General features: G+C 44.6%; 1 protein-coding gene across 4 annotated transcripts in view; it reads left to right on the top strand.

Moving 5' to 3' along the window:
- The window catches only part of NIPBL (NIPBL cohesin loading factor), a 188,321-nt gene extending 173,285 nt beyond the window's left edge, over positions 1–15,036 (top strand). For 2 of the 4 annotated variants that reach the window (XM_056546390.1, XM_056546398.1), the window contains exons 40-47: positions 601–791; positions 942–1,049; positions 1,129–1,329; positions 6,134–6,280; positions 6,396–6,673; positions 6,781–6,955; positions 11,787–11,972; positions 13,667–15,036. In XM_056546390.1, coding sequence (XP_056402365.1) covers positions 601–791; positions 942–1,049; positions 1,129–1,329; positions 6,134–6,280; positions 6,396–6,673; positions 6,781–6,955; positions 11,787–11,972; positions 13,667–14,029 — 1,649 coding nt within the window. In that variant the 3' untranslated portion in view covers positions 14,030–15,036. Of the gene's footprint in view, positions 1–600; positions 792–941; positions 1,050–1,128; positions 1,330–6,133; positions 6,281–6,395; positions 6,674–6,780; positions 6,956–11,786; positions 11,973–13,260; positions 13,322–13,666 lie in introns of all 4 variants that reach the window. The other 2 variants (XM_056546403.1, XM_056546382.1) reach the window with 2 other exon arrangements.
- The last annotated feature ends 4,119 nt before the right edge of the window (positions 15,037–19,155 follow it).

Below are 19,155 nucleotides of genomic sequence, written 5' to 3'. Positions count from 1 at the left end.
TCTCTCTTCCTGGAAGGTGGCGTTCCTTATGGCAATTGCCTCCATCAGAGGGGTTTCGAAGTTGGCAGCTCTTTCTTGCCGCTCTCCCTTTCTAATTGTCCATCAGGACTAAGTTGTTTTTCGTCCGGTTCCTTCTTTTTTACCTAAGGTGGTTTCTGCCTTCCACCTTAATGAGAATATCGTCCTCCCGTCCTTATGTCCTGCTCCATATCATCCCGGGGATGATCTCCATGCTAGTCTGGGCTGTAAGGTGTTGCAGGTAGCGGTGGGCTCAGCCTGCTCCTTGATTGTTTTCTGTGCCTACCCTAGGGACGGCTTTGGTACGTCCCAAGGTCTGTGTCCCCCAATGGAGCTCTGTAGGCGGGTATATCCTGCTGGGAGGAGCCGACTTTTTTGGTTTCCTTAGTGTCAAGTCTCCTAGCAACAACAGCATATACCCAAGGTCTGTGTCCCCCAATGGATCCTCCGAGAAAAGGATTTTACGGTAAGACAAAAATCCCTTTTTTATGCACGGATTGATGACTTAAGAATTTAATGGTATATTTTGTATTGCACAGATTTTATATTGAAAGTGACATTTGTTTTAATTCTGCTTTTTAGGGAAAAAAGTTTCAAAGCAGGAAGACCTGAAAGAGATGGGAGATATTTCCTCAGGGATGAGCAGCTCCATTATGCAGCTTTACCTCAAACAGGTTTTGGAGTCGTTCTTTCACAAGCAGTCAAGTGTCCGGCACTTTGCTCTCAATGTCATTGCATTGACGCTAAACCAGGGTCTCATCCATCCTGTACAGGTGCGCCTTACCAAACGGCTATTGACTAAATCTGTGACTTGAAATTTTCCTATTTGTAAAAAAAAAAAAAAAGCTTTTATATGGTTAGTCCTAATGCCTCTCGTGATCCCACCTAAGTCTTGATATTTTGTCCATTTCCCCCTCATTTAGTGTGTGCCATATCTGATTGCAATGGGGACAGACCCTGAGCCATCCATGCGGAACAAATCAGACCAGCAACTGGTTGAGATAGACAAGAAATACACTGGATTCATCCATGTGAGTTTATCCCCTCTACAGTATGCTCTTGGTGGCTGCTAACTTATAGTCAATTAATAATTCTTTGTTTTTGTCTCAGATGAAAGCGGTAGCTGGCATCAAGATGTCCTACCTGGTTCAGCAAGCAATTACTTCAGACCCCAAGCGCATGGTGCGTGGCTTCCGGCAAGATGAGTCCACCAGCGCGCTATGCTCCCACCTCTATTCTATGATCCGAACGAACCGTCAGCACAGACGAGCTTTCCTCATCTCATTACTCAACCTGTTTGATGATGCTGCGGTATGACCATATTTATTCTGTGGACCCCTTTGCCCTTTCATAGGGTAGAGGTAGCTGATAGAAACTCATTTTCCACCAAGAAAAATCTCTTTCTTAATTTTAAAAATTATCTGTTGTGTGCCATCGTGTGTTATTCTGATCACATACATTTTTACCAATTCAAGTTCCTAGTACTTTGATCTGCCAGGTCCAGTCTTTTAGTAATACTATACTGTGGTCCCTCAAGATACGATATTGATTGGTTCTAGGAGGACCATTGTATGTTGAAACCATTGTAGGTTGATTATATGTCTATGGAAAACTGGTAATTGGTTCCGAAGCCCCCGAACCATTGTATGTTGAGTACATATTTCTATGGAAAACTGGTAATTCCTGGAGTTCTGGCATAATCATTGTATGTTGCATAACTAAAACTCCCAGAATGCCTGTACAGCCATTGACTGTCTGAGCATGCTGGAAGTTGTAGTTGTAGTGGGCTGGAGGTACACTGGTTGGGAAACATTGATGTATGATGTGTATTGTGTGTACTGAATGTAATGTGACATCACATACAGTACTGTACTGTTCTGTAAATACCTTCAGGGAGGACAGAATGTCCCCCATTGTGATCCTGTACACTACAGCTACCCAAGAAGGGGAGGGCAGGCCACAGCCCATTGGATGCCTGCAGCAAGATGCTGCAGGCTATTGGTTATGGCTGCACCGGGGGGCAGGGCCTGCATGGAGCTCAGTGGAGGCCTGCCGTACATGTATGTAACAGGGAAAAAGAATTAAACAACTCTCCAGCAGCTGCTGAAGCAGTCCGTTCTGCCGGATAGCCATTTTTGTGATTGTCCCGACACACAGAAGCATCGTATGTTGATGCTGCCTTCAACTTATGATGGGCTCTGAGAGGCCATTGTACGTTGAAACGATCGTATATCGGGGCCATTGTATGTTGGGAGACCACTGTACCTGCTGTTACTGTACTTGTTGGGCTATTAACTTTACTTTTACAAAAAAGAAAAAATGTAATTATTCATTTTTAGCTATTTCTCGGTCACTCTTCATTTTGCGACAGAGACCATGGGTATATGCTCTTGCCACTAGGAGGCGCTGACACTAGGAAAAAGTCATCTCCTCCCTGGCAGGATATACCCGCCCACTGGAAGTGAGGTTATCAGTTTTAGCTAGTGTGTCAGTAGGAGGCAAGACACGTCTGGGAGCTCCTCAGACCTGGTCTTTTTTTAAAATTATTTTCTAGTAAGGGCTGTTAGTTTTTTTTTTTTTTCCTTCCTTTTGTTTCTCATTTTCAGGTGGGGGTTCAGGAGCATGCTACAAAGGGGCACAGACCTAGAGTATGTACTATTAACCCCTTCTCGCCAACGGCCAGTGCCTGGATGTTGTACCCTGGGTCCGGGTCCCCCACTCGCCCCCTCTAGCCTAGCCTGGTATGATTCAGAGTGGCCATAAGCTGGTTGAAGCCATCTGGGTGAGGTTATGAAGAGTATATGGTGAGTATATCATCCCCTCCGCCCGCTCGCTGACTGTTATGACAGCAGTTTCTGTCTCAGGGCAGCTACCGACTTTGGCAGCAGCTCCCTGTACTTTCTGCGGCCGCTGATTTTCTTTTTCAGCTGGTCTGATCTCCTCCGGTGCTTGCTGGCCTCCGAGACCCATAATGGCGTAAGGTAGCTCCGCCCCGCTTCTCCCCATGCTCAGCACGGGAATCAGGAGACCAACTGATGGAGTACCCCCCCCTCTGTCGGTCTTGGGAGCGCCAGACAGGAAGTAAAGCCCAGCACCTTTCTGCGCCTCTCATCAATGGAAATAACAAAGAAAGAAGACAACTGCACTCACCATCCAGTGATGAAGCTATCTTTACTATAGTCCGTTAGGCATACAAAGTACAGCAGGGACAGGCGTGTATAGAGCGGAGGCAGAGGTGGTTACGGGACAGATCTGTTTCACACGGTAGACGTGCTTCCACTAGCCGACACCTCATAAGTGGAGCTTAGCTCCGCTCCTCCCGCAGCGAGCCCTCCAGGCTCAGTGCGCTGCATTAGTTACCAGGGATGGTACCAGGGATTTCAGAGGCTGACTCCCTCCTCCTCAGGGTCCTTTCTCTTCCAGCTCAGCGGAAGCCTGTCTAGCCCCTAGGGTGTCTCACAGGACACACCCAGTTCCTCTCTTCTACGCCTCTCACAGAGTTTAGTTCCGCCCCTCTCCTTCCCCCGTAGCGCGTCCAGGCTTGAGCTCGGAGGTTAATGCCGGGAATTCAGGTTCATTTAAATAAAGAGAAAATTGTCTTCCTCTGGTCTCTTTACTGGAAAACGCCCTCTAGCGGCTGTTAATGGTATTGTGTTTTTTTTGTGGCTCCCGCTGTTGCAGCTCATAGCTATTACAGTTTTTTGCCCATAATATGTTTTTATCAGATTATTATCTGCTGGGTCCTTTTCTGGGACTGTATATGGGGCTTTTTTTCCCCCACATAGCACTATCCGCACAATGTTTTTTGCCTTATGCCTCTGCCATACCCAATTCTGCAGAGTTCTTACTCTGTGAAAGAGCATATGCGAACCACGATGGCAGGACGTTACGTGGTCCCTGGACATTACGGGGTTACATTTGGTGCCTGGTTTCGCCTTTCACTGCGTACCATGCCATGTTTACTGTGCTGGTTCTAGTCCCTCCCTATCGGGGCACGGCTCCGGTCTGGTGCCCTTACGGGGCTTTTGCGTTGCTGGTGGATTGACATTCCGATTGCATCTGCGGTTGACATTCAGACACCCCTCGGCTAGTGTGAGGCGTCAGACGGAGTTACTATGGACCCATACCAGTAAGCCAGACTGTGATTCCTCTGCCGCCTGTCATTTCTCACATGCCTGATGTCACTGCGGCTGGAGTTCCGGTACCCCACTATTAGAGCGTGGTGTACGAAGAAGGGCCCTGACGTGTCCTATGGACTCTATACAGGACGATGGGGATACCATCCATGGCTCCTCGCAGAAGTGACTCTGCATTCAGGAACCCTATACAAGTCAACCAGACGGTGGTCTGCGTTGTTTACTACTATGTTGGGTCACCTACTATACACTTCCCACACCTTTGGCGGAGGTTCAGCTATCCCACTGCTGTGGTGCAGTTCTGGGCAAGGGACCCCATGTTGCTCCATGGGCCTTTCACAATGCATCACGTAGTGGTTCGCAGGGTTCCCTACTTTCCCAGGTCCCTCTCCACAGGCCTGCTGCTATCATGGATAAGGGTTTGTAAGCCACTTTCAGTGTGTGGTTCTGAGGATGGGACCGGTGTGTCCACGTTCCCTATGCCAATTAGCCAGACTGTCTGCATTTCATCCCTGGCTGGGAGTGCTCTGGTTCGCTCAGACTGCTGGGTCAAAGACCAATTAACCCACAGCACCCACCCATGTCTTCATTCTTGTCTGGATAGCCTTTTCCGGTTCTTGAGTGTTTCTCCGGGATTCCTTTCTAGGGTCCTTTGGACTTATCTCTTGATTGGCTTCTCCCACTGCTTTGTGACAAAACTGATTACCTCACTTCCAGTGGGCGGGTATATCCTGCCAGGGAGGAGCCAACTTTTTTTCTTAGTGTCAGCGCCTCCTAGTGGCAAGAACATATACCCATGGTCTCTGTGTCCCCCAATGAAGGCTACAAGAGAGATTTTACGGAGAGTACAAAAAAAATCTCCTTTCTATTGGCATTATTGTTAAAACAATGATTGGTGGGTTGCGTTTAATTTGGAAGGATTTATCATTTTTTTAATCTAATTTATTTTTACTTTATAGTATGTATTTGTGTTTCTTTTTTGGCTATCTCTCCTATACCTGCCAACACCCATTGCACTATTCTGTACAATGGGGAAAATCAGCCATTACTGTGACTGTCTAATACCCAACAGCAATTTCTGGTGCAAGCATAATGGCCATGTGATCGGGCATATGACCACTGAAACTAATAGATGCTGCTGCTTTTCCTCTGTTTTATGCACAGAACCTCATTGAGCTGTGGATGAAAAAACAGAAAAATGCTGAAAACATTTTGTCTTCTCCCGGAGTTCATCCCAATATTTATTAAAGGGGTATTCTGCCCCTAGACATCTTATCCCCTATCCAAAGGATAGGGGATAAGATGTCTGAGCACTGGGGTCCCGCCGCTGGGAACCCCCGTGATCTCTCCTGCAGTACCCCTGTCATCTGCTGCACTCAGCAAACATCACTACCTTGCCGATAATGCCCTGCCCCCACCGCACCGTGACCCCCCCCCCCGACCCACCGCACCGCGACCGACCCGCCGCACCGCGTCGCACCCCCCACGCCCGCTTTAAATCAATGATCTGCAGCGGTGTCGCGGGGGGGATAAATAGCCGATAACTTATACCGGAATATCTGTATAAGTTATTGGCTATCGGCCCTAACCTCCACCGATTATCGGTATCTGCCCTAAAAAAAACGATATCGGTCGATCCCTAGTTCCCAGTGGCAGGACCCCAGCGATCAGACATCTTATTTTCTATGCTTTGGATAGGGGATAAGATGTCTAGGGGTGGAGTACCCCTTTAAGTGATCGACAGTCAGTTTAATGGGGAGCTATTCAGACCTATTCGGTCTATGTCATATTATAATTCTTCTCCATTCCCCTTGTTGGAATTGAGGTGCTATACCACACACAAACTAAGGACTAGAGTGAAGCCTTTTTTAGCATGTTGTTAGATAAGCTAACATTCTGGAATATCAAAGGGACACAGATGAAGAGCATATGCTGTAATGAACCGGAATAATAATGGCTTTTTCCCCCCTGTTTTACAGAAAACGGAAGTGACTATGCTCCTGTATATAGCAGACAATCTAGCCTGTTTTCCATATCAAACTCAGGAGGAGCCACTGTTCATAATGCATCACATAGACATTACATTATCTGTCTCGGGTAGTAATCTGTTGCAATCATTTAGAGAGGTAAGTGTGTCACAGAATAGGGCATACTTGGTTGGCCCAGTTATTGAATTCAGTTGTCTGTTATTTTGATTGCAATCTCCTGTATAGTATTCATTTAAGTTTATTTACATTTTAGTCAATGGTAAAAGGGGGAAAGAGCAAGAAAAAAACCAAGGCAGAATCAGCTGATGAAGACAGTGAAAGCGAGGAGGAGGTAGTGAAGCCAACCAGAAGAACAAGAAGGCGAGCAGCCTCAGAGTCCGATTCTGATGAGGAGGAGGGCGTAGATCATGTCCTGAACTGTCTGCCAGATGATGCTGCACCACTCATCGAGTTTGCAAATGCTTCACAAGGAATTCTCTTACTTTTGATGCTGAAGCAGCATTTGAAAAACCTCTGTGGTTTCTCCGATAGGTAAGTACTAAAAAACACAAACTGTCCATCTTAATGTTTACTGATTTTGTATATTACTAAACTATAGTCTCTTCAAAAAAAATTTAACTTTTTTTTCTTTTGTCTAGTAAAATTCAGAAGTATTCACCGTCTGAGTCTGCAAAGGTATATGATAAGGCTATAAATAGGAAAACAGGAGTTCATTTTCACCCTAAGCAAACCCTGGAATTCCTTAAGAGGGATATGTCCAGCAACAAGATTAATGATGACATCAAGAGGACCATTGCAAAACAATATTTGGATGTAAGTTTTCTGCCTGTTACTTGAGTGTACCAGAGTGGTTGCCTCACAGTTTCTGTCTAGTTCCACTAAGGTGTCGTTTTTAGACAAAAAAAAGCACTGCATGCAACTTTATTTTTCTTACCTGTGTCATTGGGGTGGACAGGCACAATGGGTATATGCTGGCACCACTAGGAGGCAACACTAAACACTACAACAAGTGCTAGTTCCTCCTACAAGACTATACTCCACCTGTTGAGATGCCATCTCTAGAGAAATTTGCACGCTAAATGGGGAATTTTCTTTAGGTATGTATATCTGTTATTTATTCCTCTATGGCTGCTTTGCTCAGCTTCCTGGTGTGCTGGGTGCTGAGTCAACCTTTTTTCTCTAGGCCATCAGTGGCACTGTACTGGTTGGTTACTGTGGTTTCTGTTGGGCTTCCTTCTACATGAGGTTTCTACCACATGTTTTGTTAGCTTCCACTCCCCGTCACTTACCTGCTCCTTTGCCAGTTCACCCAGGGGGGATCGATCCACAGGCAGCCTATCAATTATACGCAATTGCTTCTGCTTCTCAATTTCCTGGGAGCTTTCCTTGTCATTCCTCTGCTACTTGTGACACTGCAGGGGCTCTCCATCTCCAGCTTTCATGTTCTCACAGCGCACCCACAAAATCTACAGGCAAAACTTTGTGTGTGGCGGTTGCTGTTGCCACCTATTGTGCATGCTCCTATTTTCCTTTGCCGAGCATGCCTTGAATTCAGCCAGCCCTTCACAGCTCATCCACCATCGGACCCTAATCCATTCCCTCGGCAACTGCAGAACTGGTTTGTGCTCACACCCCCTCCTCAGCCATGGCTCAACTTACCAAGGTCTCATATTCCATGATAGGCATACAGTACTGAGTCGCCTGTCCAAAAGCACCAATCCGCCACCCATTGTTTCCTGTGGTACATCCAACTAGAGGGCCTTGTCTGTTTCTCCTTGCCAGCATTTCATCAATTTAGACTTCTCTGCCTCCACTGTATGCCCAGTCTTGGACCTCATCCCTTGCTTGATATAGATTTGATGTCCAGAGGTGAAATCTCTGATTTTTAATCTGTCCTAGATGCCGAGCATTCCTCCAGGCTGGCTTCCATGGTGGACTACTCATGCCATCCTTCAAGTTTTCAGATCCAGACCCCTCTCCTTCTTTACCAATCCATGATGTTCTTTCTGCTTTCATGGAAGAATCAGCATTAAGTGCTTTACAAAGTGCTCCTTATGAAGCAAAATGCTTGGCCCTCAGACCCCTTTTTGCTTCTGCCTCCCGAGGGAGAGGATCCTACTTCCCCAGGAGAAGGTCATGCTGTGCCACCTTAGATGCATTCTGTCCTGTGGGACTTGAACCCATTTTTTGATGCTCTCCAGTCCTCTCTTTTGAGCCTCTTAACAAGATCCAGCTGCCCTTTGTCCTTATCCATCTCACATGCAAGAACACTCTCTCCTTATGCTCAGTTATAGACTGTGCCCTTAGGATTTACCTTTCTCTTACCTCTTTCTTCTGCCAAGCTGACACCCTTTTAATCATCCCTTGAGGGCCCTCAGAAGGGGCACGTAACCTCTAAGCATACTATTGCTCTGTGGATCTGATTGACCATCAGTCAGACCTACTGTATAAGGGCAGGTAAACCTTGTTTTACTGCTCACTCCACCCAAGCGGTCAGAGCTTCTTGCCAAACAGGCATGCCAGGTGGTCACTTGGTCCTTCCTTCACAAGTTTCACAAGCTGCACACCTTTGCATCCACAGTCTCCTGGCACGGTCCCTGAGTTTTGCAGACCACAGTGGTCTAGCCATCCTATTGCATTTTTTTTTTTTTCTCCCCTTCTATTTTTAACTACACATTCTCTTGCAGTCCCATCCCTTGAGACTGCTTTAGGATGTCCCAATGTGCTGGTTTCCCCCAATGACACAAGTTAGAAAACTTTTAACCTCTATATAACCACAAGGCTGTATATTTACTGCTCAAAAAAATAAAGGGAACACTAAGCTAAAACAACCTAGATCTGAATGAATTAACTAATCGTATGAAATACTTTCGTCTTTACATAGTTGAATGTGCGGACAACAAAATCACACAAAAATTATCAATGGAAATCAAACTTATCAACCCATGGACTGGATATGGAGTCACACTCAAAATCAAAGTGGAAAACCATACTACAGGCTGATCCAACTTTGATGTAATGTCCTTAAAACAAGTCAAAATGAGGCCCAGTAGTGTGTGTGGCCTCCACGTGCCCATATGACCTCCCTACAACGCCTGGGCATGTTCCTGAGGAGGTGGCAGATGGTCTCCTGAGGGATGTCCTACCAGACCTGGACTAAAGCATCTGCCAACTCCTGGACAGTCTGTGGTGCAACGTGGCGTTGGTGGATGGAGCGAGACATGATGCCCCAGATGTACTCAGGGTTTCAGGTCTGGGGAATGGGCGGGCCAGTCCATAGCATCAATGCCTTCCTCTTGCAGGAACTGCTGACACACTTCAGCCGCATGAGGTCTAGCATTGTCTTGTATTAGGAGGAATCCAGGGCCAACCGCACCAGCATATGTTCTCACAAGGGGTCTGAGGATCTCATCTCGGTACCTAATGGCAGTCAGGCTACGGCTTTGCGGCCACCCAAAGAAATGCCGCCCCACACCATTACTGACACACCGCCAAACTGGTCATGTGGAGAATGTTGCAGGCAACAGAAGGTTCTCCACGGTGTCTCCAGACTCTGTCACGTCTGCTCAGTGTGAACCTGCTTTCATCTGTGAAGAGCACTGGGCGCCAGAGGCGAATTTGCCGATCTTGGTGTTCTCGGTCAAATGCCAAACGTCCTGCACGGGGTTGGGCTGTAAGCACAACCCCCACCTTTGGACGTCAAGCCCTCATACCACCCTCATGGAGTCTGTTTCTGACCGTTTGAGTGGACATTCACATTCGTGGCCTGCTGGAGTTCATTTTGCAGGGCTCTGGCAATGCTCCTCCTGCTCCTCCTTGAACAAAGGCGGAGGTAGCGGTCCTGCTGCTGGGTTGTTGCCATCCTCCACCACGTCTCCTAATGTACTGGCCTGTCTCCTGGTAGCACCTCTATGCTCTGAACACTACACTGATAGACACAGCAAACCTTCTTGCCACAGCTCACATTGATGTGCCATCCTGGGTGATCTGCACTACTTGAGCCACTTGTGTGGGTTGTAGACTCTGTCTCATGCTACCACTAGAGTGAAACCACTGCCAGCATTCAAAAGTGACCAAAACATCAGCCAGGAAGCATAGGAACTGAGTTGTCACCACCTGCAGAACCACTCCTTTATTGGGGGTGTCTTGCTAATTGCCTATAGTTTCCACCTGTTGTCTGTTCCATTTGCACAACAGCATGTGAAATTGATTGTCAATCAGTGTTGCTTCCTGAGTGGACAGTGTGATTTCACAGAAGTGTCATTGACTTGGAGTTACATTGTGTTGTTTAAGTGTTTCTTTATTTTTTTGAGCATTGTAGATCAGGTATTAAAAATTCTTAATACCTAAATGCAAAACACATACACTTAAAATTCATATGAGAGTAATACTGGTATGAATCGAACAGATGAAGGCTTGCAAGTGCAAACAGAAAATAGTTATTAGATAGGTGGATATAAGGTATTATACCCCCATAGAATAGGCAACCCTAGTAATGCCCCAATGTTTAAAAAAAAAAAAGTGCTTATATGTATGGGGCGCCCCGGAAGAAGCCATTATAGCAAAATGTCAGGGGTGTTGGAGGCTTACTTGTCACTTTTCCTCTGTTGGATACTCTGTATCTTTTTGCCATTAGACTATATTTCAGTGCTATGCACTTTGGATTTTTTTTTAGCTTTGGGGCATTACTAGGGTTGCCTATTCTATGTGGGTAGAATACCTTATATCCACCTATCTAATAACTTTATTTTCTGTTGGCACTTTTAATCCTTCGTCTCTGTTTGATTCATACCAGTATTACACTCTATAATCTTTCATGTATTTTATGAATTTTAAATGTTTTGCATTTATGTAGTAATAAAGCCAATTCTTTAATACCTGATCTATATAAGTCTTGGTGCTTTGTTGGGATTATATGATCTGTTACACATGGGAACACTGCTTGCATTTTGTGAACTGTTAACCTCTGTTAAAGATCTTCTCTTGTTTCTTGGTCCTTTCCTGCATTTTAAAGTCAAACTATTTGTATTACTGGGCATGGTGTCATGCTTTTTGACCTGTGGTTGCACTGCAGGGAAATGTAAACACTTAGTTACTGTCATTTAAATAAAGTTTTGACTTGTGGCACAAACATGTCATAAGTTAAGATTGGTCGGGGTCTCAGTGCTGAGACCTTCTCTGATTGTTGGTTATAGCTGGGTGAAGCTTCCAGCTGTGTGCTCAATGCAGGAGACTATCTGAATAGACTGTAAAGTAGCCAGTTTCCTGTAATCAGACTGTCGAGCAAAGTTTGCTTCACCCAGCTATGACAAACCATTGGAGGGGGTCTCTGCAATGAGACCCCAACCAATCTCAACATTTGACATGTCAAGTTAATATAAATGTCAGCAACACCTTAATTCCAGGTTTCCCTACATAATACAGCTGATCGCTGGAAGTCTCAGCAGGCGGATACTTTATGATCAGCTTTGTCAGTGGTCCCTTCTAACAAGTAGGAATTGTCCAAGACAGAATTCCACTTTCAAATCCTTTCTCTAACAATGTATGACTGTGGCCAGATATGATTGGATAGAATGGTTTATTCTGTACCCAGATGTGTCCATAATTTGCCTTTTATTCATGTTTGTTTAAATGCTTGTTTCAGTTCAAGTTACTCATGGAACATTTGGACCCTGATGAGGAAGAGGAGGAAGGAGAGGTGTCTGCTAGCACAGATGCTAGAAACAAAGCCATTACCAATTTGCTTGGAGGTAACAGCCCTAAAAATAATGTGGCTGAGACTGAGGAAGAAGAAAGTGAAGCGGAGGAGAAAGCTGGGGGCACGTCAGGAGTAAGTAACACACTGAACTAACTTGTGTCATTATTGATTAAATAAATGTCTCCTGCACCCAGTGAAAGCTCAAACTAATGTTCACTACATAGACCTGTTACTTGTGACACTGACATACATGATGTGCGATTTATTTAATTTGCAAGTTGACTGCTTCCACTGTGTGTAGGCATGTGGACCAGACTAATGCTGCTGCTGTATAGGCCCATCCTGTGCGTTCAATACAGCAGTGCATGAGCTCTGTGCATGTAGATTACTAATCCTGTACATTTATCATTGTTGTAGTGTAATGTTTGTGTTGTGTATGATATGCCAGTGTAAGGGTGGGTTGGGGATTTTTTGCATGTGGAAACGTGTAGGTTAATCCAAGCCTTTGGGATGCCTCGCTGCTCTGTTTCCTGAGTGTATGAGTTTTGGTCTTTAAAATGAACCCCTGCTCTTTCCGCTTTGTCCTTCACACTTCTTGGTCTGTTGCTAGCTTCTTACCTCCTAAGCCTCCAAGCTTTCCTTGCTTCTTTGCCAGTAAGCTCCTTCGTGTTATTTTCCCACTAATTTATGTTGTATGCATGGTCAGCAGACAAGGCTTTATTTATACCTCCAAATTACCTCTTACCTGGGTCATTATGATCAGTTTTAATCCTTTGTTGTTAGAAAAGATGACATGCAGACCACCTGTGTCAGTCTGGCTACTCTAACAACAGAGGTAGTTGTGAGAAAACTTTACTTACCACAGCACTGATCAGAATCCAGACTGGGGACATTATCCCTTTTTTTTCCCCCCTCTTGGCTTTTCTTTTTTTTCCTTTTTAGTTTTTAATATATAGTTGTTGTTTTTTTTATGCCCCCCCCCCCCTCTCCTCCACTTTAGAGTGATCATATTTTGGGCGTGTATGTGAGAATACTTGTATCTTAACCCATATCTACTGATAGAGAAGAAATTTTCAATCCTCTGAATTGGTGACTTCAATATTCTCCAACCCTGTGCTGAAGGGACGTACATCTTACAAAAATGTGAGGTACTTTCCTGCAGCAAAACCTACATCAGGTGTTACGTAGTGTAATAGAAAAAAAAAAATCTTTTCCCTCTTTTTGTCACCAAAAAAAACCCTTTAAAGCCTGATGTATGTCCTTGTGCTTGTGTTCGATAAGGGATGAGATGTGAATATGGTTGTTTGGTCCCTGTGCTGTGGTCTTTTTAAGTTAGGGCTATTTCATGAAGTCATTTTGCTGTGGGGGTAAGAAGCTATTTTGTAGCTAGACTTAACCTTTTATACATCTTTTTTTGTAGAAAGGGTTTAGCGGAAAAGGCAAAAAAAAACGTAGAAATTGAGATTTATCCAAAGTAAAAGGTAATTTTAATTTAGATTTCCTCTTCTATTCTGTCCCTATTTCTTGCTATAATATTGTAACACACTATAGAATTTACTTTTTTTTTTTTTTTTTTTTGGAATGCGGTAGCAGTAAAAAAATAAAATAAAAAAAATTGGTGGTACACGTTAAAGACCTGACACTCCCCCATAGGCACTGGTGGTTACAATGCATCCCACAGATTGGATTGTGTGTGTGCTGGAAATCTCACCACGGTGCCTGGGGTTTACATTTCTTTGTTGTTGTTGTTGATCTTTAGCCTTTGACTTTGCAAGTTAAGTTTTTTCCTACCTTTTTTTTTTCTCCCTTTACATTTTACATTATAGTTAAGAAAATCGAAAAGGTTATCCGACTCTTCAGATCTATCAGGCCACATGAATGAGACGGTCGATGTCCAGGATGTAATTGCAATTTGTTGTCCAAAGTACAAGGATCGGCCACAGATTGCAAAAGTTGTTCAGAAAACCAGCCATGGGTTCAGTGTTCAGTGGATGGCGGGCTCCTACAGTGGCACTTGGGCTGAGGCCAAACGCCGTGATGGACGAAAGCTTGTGCCTTGGGTCGATACAATTAAAGAGTCGGACATCATTTACAAAAAAATAGCGCTAACGAGCGGAAATAAGCTGACTAATAAAGTTGCTCAGACTTTACGATCGCTGTATGCAGCCAAGGATGGGACTTCCAGCTAATAATACATTTGTATATTTGCAGCCAAAATTTACAGGAAAAAATACAAAAATACAAAAAAAAGTCATAAACTTGAAATCTCAGCATTCTGGCAAAAAATTAAAACACGAGAGAAAAAAAAACAAAAATTTAAAGATCAGTTTTATGAAGCGTAAGAATGGGAACTTGGCCGCCTGAAGGAAATGTTTGGAAAACATTGTTGTGGGAGCTTCCTTCGCTGTTGTACAGCAGAAACTTCTCAGTTCATTTTTACTCCCACTGTATTATAGTTTAACAAAAATTTGTTTATATCTTGAAGAATACTTTCTGTTTAAAAAAAAGCGAAAAAAAATTACAAAAAATAAACAAGTGAATGTTGAAAATTAGTCTGTTAATGTTCTTAATAAAGTGTTCTTGGAGTTTAACCTAGCAGCGGATGGCTTTCTTTAGCTTAGCCCGGTTTTCAGGAGAAGCATCAATTTTATTTTTTACGTTTTTTTCCAGGCTGTAAAATGGCAGAATGTTCTGAACACATAATTTATTCTGTTGGGGGGAGGGGAGCATGCAGTATCTATGACATTATCTGCAGGAGATTATTTTTTATTAGTTCTATTTTATTTTTACATTTTTTTTTGTTTTGTTTGTAAATGTAGATTTTTTTGATGTATTGAGTCACCCTGAAATTTTAAGCGCGAAAAGGGATCCCGAGAATACCTGCTGGAGAAAATACTGCAATAAATTTTTTTACTTCTTTGTTATTTGTCTGTTTCCATTTGAATTTCTTAATGTAAATCTGTTTAAAATCCTATTATATTATTACTTTGAGGTCTTCTATGTAAAAGTAACTTTTTTTTTTCTAAATACACGCAAGGCATAAATATTGTTAATACAGTTTGTATAGGCTTAAATAACCGCTATGTTTTTATTTTCAGCCCTCTATCTGAAGGGACATAGACAAAATTTTAACTCCTGACTTTATTGTATCTTGAAATATTTAGTGTTTATCTTTATGAACTAGCACTGTGCCAAACACATTTTCAAGAATGTTTGATAAAAAATTTTTATTCCTTAAATGTTTCAATTTCATTTTTTTTTTTTTTTTTTGCAGTTTGGTTTTGAGTTTTTTTTATTAATTATATAAATTTCAGTTTAGGTCTTCAAATGGGTTATTTTTATTTTATTTTCCTTTTTAGGTAATTTTTGGTTAAAGATAAAAGGTGTAAATGGATATAGGAAAAGCATAGTTTGGAACAAATAGAAATAAAATTTTTTTTTTTTTTTTTCCTCTCTGAACTGCTTACCCCCTTCATGTATCAGGGAGTGATCAAGATGGCCATAATCTGAGATTGGTATTTATATAAGCAAAAAAATATACAACTGCTAAGCATTGTGTTTTTGTTACAATAATGGGTAACCTTTATTTAAAAGGGGCTCTCCAGACTTACAATGATGGTCAATCCTTAGAATTTCCCTTTAATGTTACATCGGCAGGGGTCTAAGTGGTACACGGCTGACCAGCTGGTTAATGGAACTTGTGTCAGGAATAAAGAAAAAGGCATTATGTGGAAAAAGGAAAATGTAATGATCGCTGGCAGACCTGTAAACAGGTAATGAATGATCCTAGAGATGGACATTAAAACATCTCTCTGAAATTTTGTGAGATAGAATAGTGTCTCACACACACAATTTATTTTAATATAAAATTAATTATACTATTAGGTGCAAAACAAACACTGAATCCAGCTATTTAAATCCTGGAAATACCAAATCTGAACACAAGATGGCAGTAAAACTGGAAATCATTCACCAGTACATATTCTGCTTAGAGCACAACTGCCAAATACATATATCATACATATATTATTTTTACTTTTTATTTTGTAAACTATAGCTATAGTAATGTGTGGCAATTGTTTTCTTTATTTTATTTCCTGTGGTATCGTACCCAGCGCAAGATCCTAAGCCATTACCTTGTACGTCTCTGGGTCTCACAGTTATGGTTACCTGGCAGACGAGCACCAGATTGGGCTCACTGTATACATTTGCTGGAAAATGGACCCTCAGAAAAGGTATTTGGGGGCAGAGTTAAAATATATATATATATATATTTCTCTATTGGCTCCATTGGGGGACACAGACCATGGATATACGCTGCTGTCTCTAGGAGGTTTGACACTATGGCAACAGAAAAGTCAGCTCCCCCCAGCAGGGTATACCCGCCTCCAGGTCACTGCGCTGATCAGTTTCAGCTTAGTGTCTAAGGAGGATAGACACTGGTCTGGGGTTCTCCTCAGACCAGGTTTTTTATTTTCCTAGTTAGGGAATGTGTTAGTTCTTTTCCTTCAGTTCTTCAGACTAAGGTGAGTATTTTTTCCTCCCCTTAGGTCGGACTTGCAACATCTGGAGTCTCCCAGTTTGGGACCACTTGCTCATACTTGAGCAGTGTGAGATGGGGCTGGCCATAGGATATTCCCTGCAGGAAAGGGGCACCTTTATTATATGAGGGAGCAGTCTTTTGGGCAGTCAGTGTTTTGGGGCACTTTTTTGGGGCTGAAGGCAGCCGCGGCTCGGCACTTTTCTCTACGAGCGCATAGCGCTCGTTTTACTTTCATTTTACTTTCTTTTCGGCTGCTGCCGGCGCCGCTCTCGCCCGCTCCGTTCCCCCCGGGCGCATATGCCTTCTCATGTGCGCTCGGGGCCGGGAGCGAGCGCCATTATTAGTTCTAAATGTGTTTTTTGTGAGCTTCTACAGGGGCGCGAACTGGCCACCAATCAGCGCTGTGAGCACGCAAGGGAGCTGCAAGTGCCAATCAGCAGAGCCCTTGCACCTAGCTCGGCCCTATTACTATTACTATTGGCCGGCGTTTCTCTCTCTCTGACTGACTTTAAGCAGAGTTCTCACAGCAGCTCCCTGGGGACACAGGCTTGGGTGAGATTGTTCATTTTTTATTATGTCCGTGCCCAGAACTGTTCCTCCCTCTAAACAGTTAACTGGAGTACTTATTACATCTGTAAAGGCTGTAATTCAAAAATGGCAGGTTCTGCTGAACCCACTTGTTCTGCCTGCTCCACTGCTCCGCCTGACATTTCGGCCCCGGATTCTTTAGCAGGGCCCGGTGTTTTCGGCTGCCCCTCCAGCCTAAGTTTCTTCCCTCTCCCAGTCCATATCCGATTTGGCTCAGGTCTCCCGTTCTGTGGTGACTGCCTTGGAGAGGTCCACCTTGCACCGACCCTCTAGAGGGTCCCCCTCTCCCCATGCTTTACACTCTCACCAGCGTTCTAGAGGTGTCTCCTCGGACTCATCACCTGGGTCTTCTGGTAGACACGGGCGATCCCCTTGTAGATCTCGCCTCCTGGCCGCAAACGCCATTCTTCCTGAAGGTGTTCCCATGGTCACCGCTCTGGCTCTCCAAAGCTATGCACCCGGTCAGAGGCTGCCTCCACTCGTTCACACACTCCTGGAGAACTTGCGGACGAGGTTTCTGATTCGGCATCTGACTCAGAGGACCGATCGGACACAGTGGACACGGGGAACTCATTGGTTTCGGCCATATGAGACCCCTTTCATTTAGAAGACCCAGGAACTTCGGACATTACTCCAGAAGTTTCCTTTCATCGTGCCCGACCGGCACCCAAGGTGTCCAGCTCTCATGCTGAATTTGACGCCATTCTGGAATTGTCCTGCAGGCATCCTGGTAGGATTTCAGGGTTCTAAGAAGATTCAAGTGCGATATCCTTTCGCCAAGGACCTCATCTCTAAGTGGACTTCCTCTCCATCGGTGGACCCACCGGTTTCCCGCCTTTCCAAGGCTGCTACGCTGTCGCTGGCAGATGCGGCTGCTTTCAAGGATCCGGCAGACAAGAAGCATGCATGCCTTCGTAGCAGCCGGTTCCTCCCTGCTTCCTACCTTCGCTTCTGCCTGGGTATCTAAGGCCCTTTCGGTTTGGCATTCCCAACTCAGTCAGGGTATTCTTTCAGGAGCCCCTACAGAGGAATTGTCTGCTCTAGCTCTTCAATGTTCTAAAGCCGGAGACTTTTTGTGTTCTGCTTCCATGCAGTCAGTCCGTTATGCTACATCTGCCACCGGGAACTTTGTAGCCCTCCGTCGCTCCATATGGCTTAAAGCATTGAACGCAGATGCCGCCTCCAAAAAGTCAAACTGAAATTCCGTTTACCGGTTCTCAGCTTTTTGGGAAGTGCCTTGATGAGATTATCTCAGAGGCGACGGGTGGCAAGAGTTCCTTACTGCCCCAAAACAAGGCTAACACTTCTTTCCGGAATAAGTCCTCTTCTTTTCGGTCCTTCCGGACTTTTGGCTCCAATAAAGGGTCTGGGCAGACGCCTTTGCGGGACAAAGGTTCCTGCTTTCCGGGCGCGCCCCTCTTGGAAGTCGGATGACCGTTCCGGACGTTCGGTGGCCAAATCGGGAACCCGTAAGCCCACTTCTGCATGAAGGGATGCTCCCACCCAAAGATTTTTCTCAGGTGGGAGGTTGTGTCTCGTTCTTTAGAGACGTCTGTATAACGCACATTCAGGACTCCTGGGTCAGGGACGTGGTGTCCAATGGGTACCGTATAGAATTTTCCTCCCTTCCGAGGGATTGGTTTTTCAGCCCCGGGCCCCTCTGTCTCCTTCACTAGCGAGGGAATTTCGGGGGGCCCTTAAGTCCCTTCTTATCCAGGGGGTCATTGTCCCGGTTCCTTCCGAGAAACGGTTTCGGGGTTTCTATTTCAATCTTTTTGTGGTCCCCAAGAAAGGCGGTTCTGTGCGGCCAATCTTGGATCTCAAGCGTCTCAACCAACATCTTCTAATCCGTCATTTCCGTATGGAATCTCTCCGTTCAGTGGTGGCGTCCATGGATCAAGGGGAGTTTCTTTCCTCAGTGGACGTCAAAGATGCCTTCCTCCATGTTCCAATATTTCCCCGTTCAGCGGTTCCGAAGGGTAATTTTCAATTTGTAGCCCTCCCCTTTGGCCTGGCCACTGCTCCTCGGGTCTTTACCAAGATCCTGGCGCCAGTGATTGCCCTGTTACGGTCAAGAGGGGTCTTAGTGATTCCTCACTTGGACTACCTCCTCATCAAGGCTCCCACCAGAGCCCAGAATCTGGAGAACGTGGATCTCACTCTCCAGACATTATCTTGATTCGG

The sequence above is a fragment of the Hyla sarda genome, chromosome 1, assembly GCF_029499605.1.
Source record: "Hyla sarda isolate aHylSar1 chromosome 1, aHylSar1.hap1, whole genome shotgun sequence".
NCBI classification, from domain to species: Eukaryota; Metazoa; Chordata; class Amphibia; order Anura; family Hylidae; genus Hyla; species Hyla sarda.
This window is presented reverse-complemented; position numbering and strand designations above follow the sequence as displayed.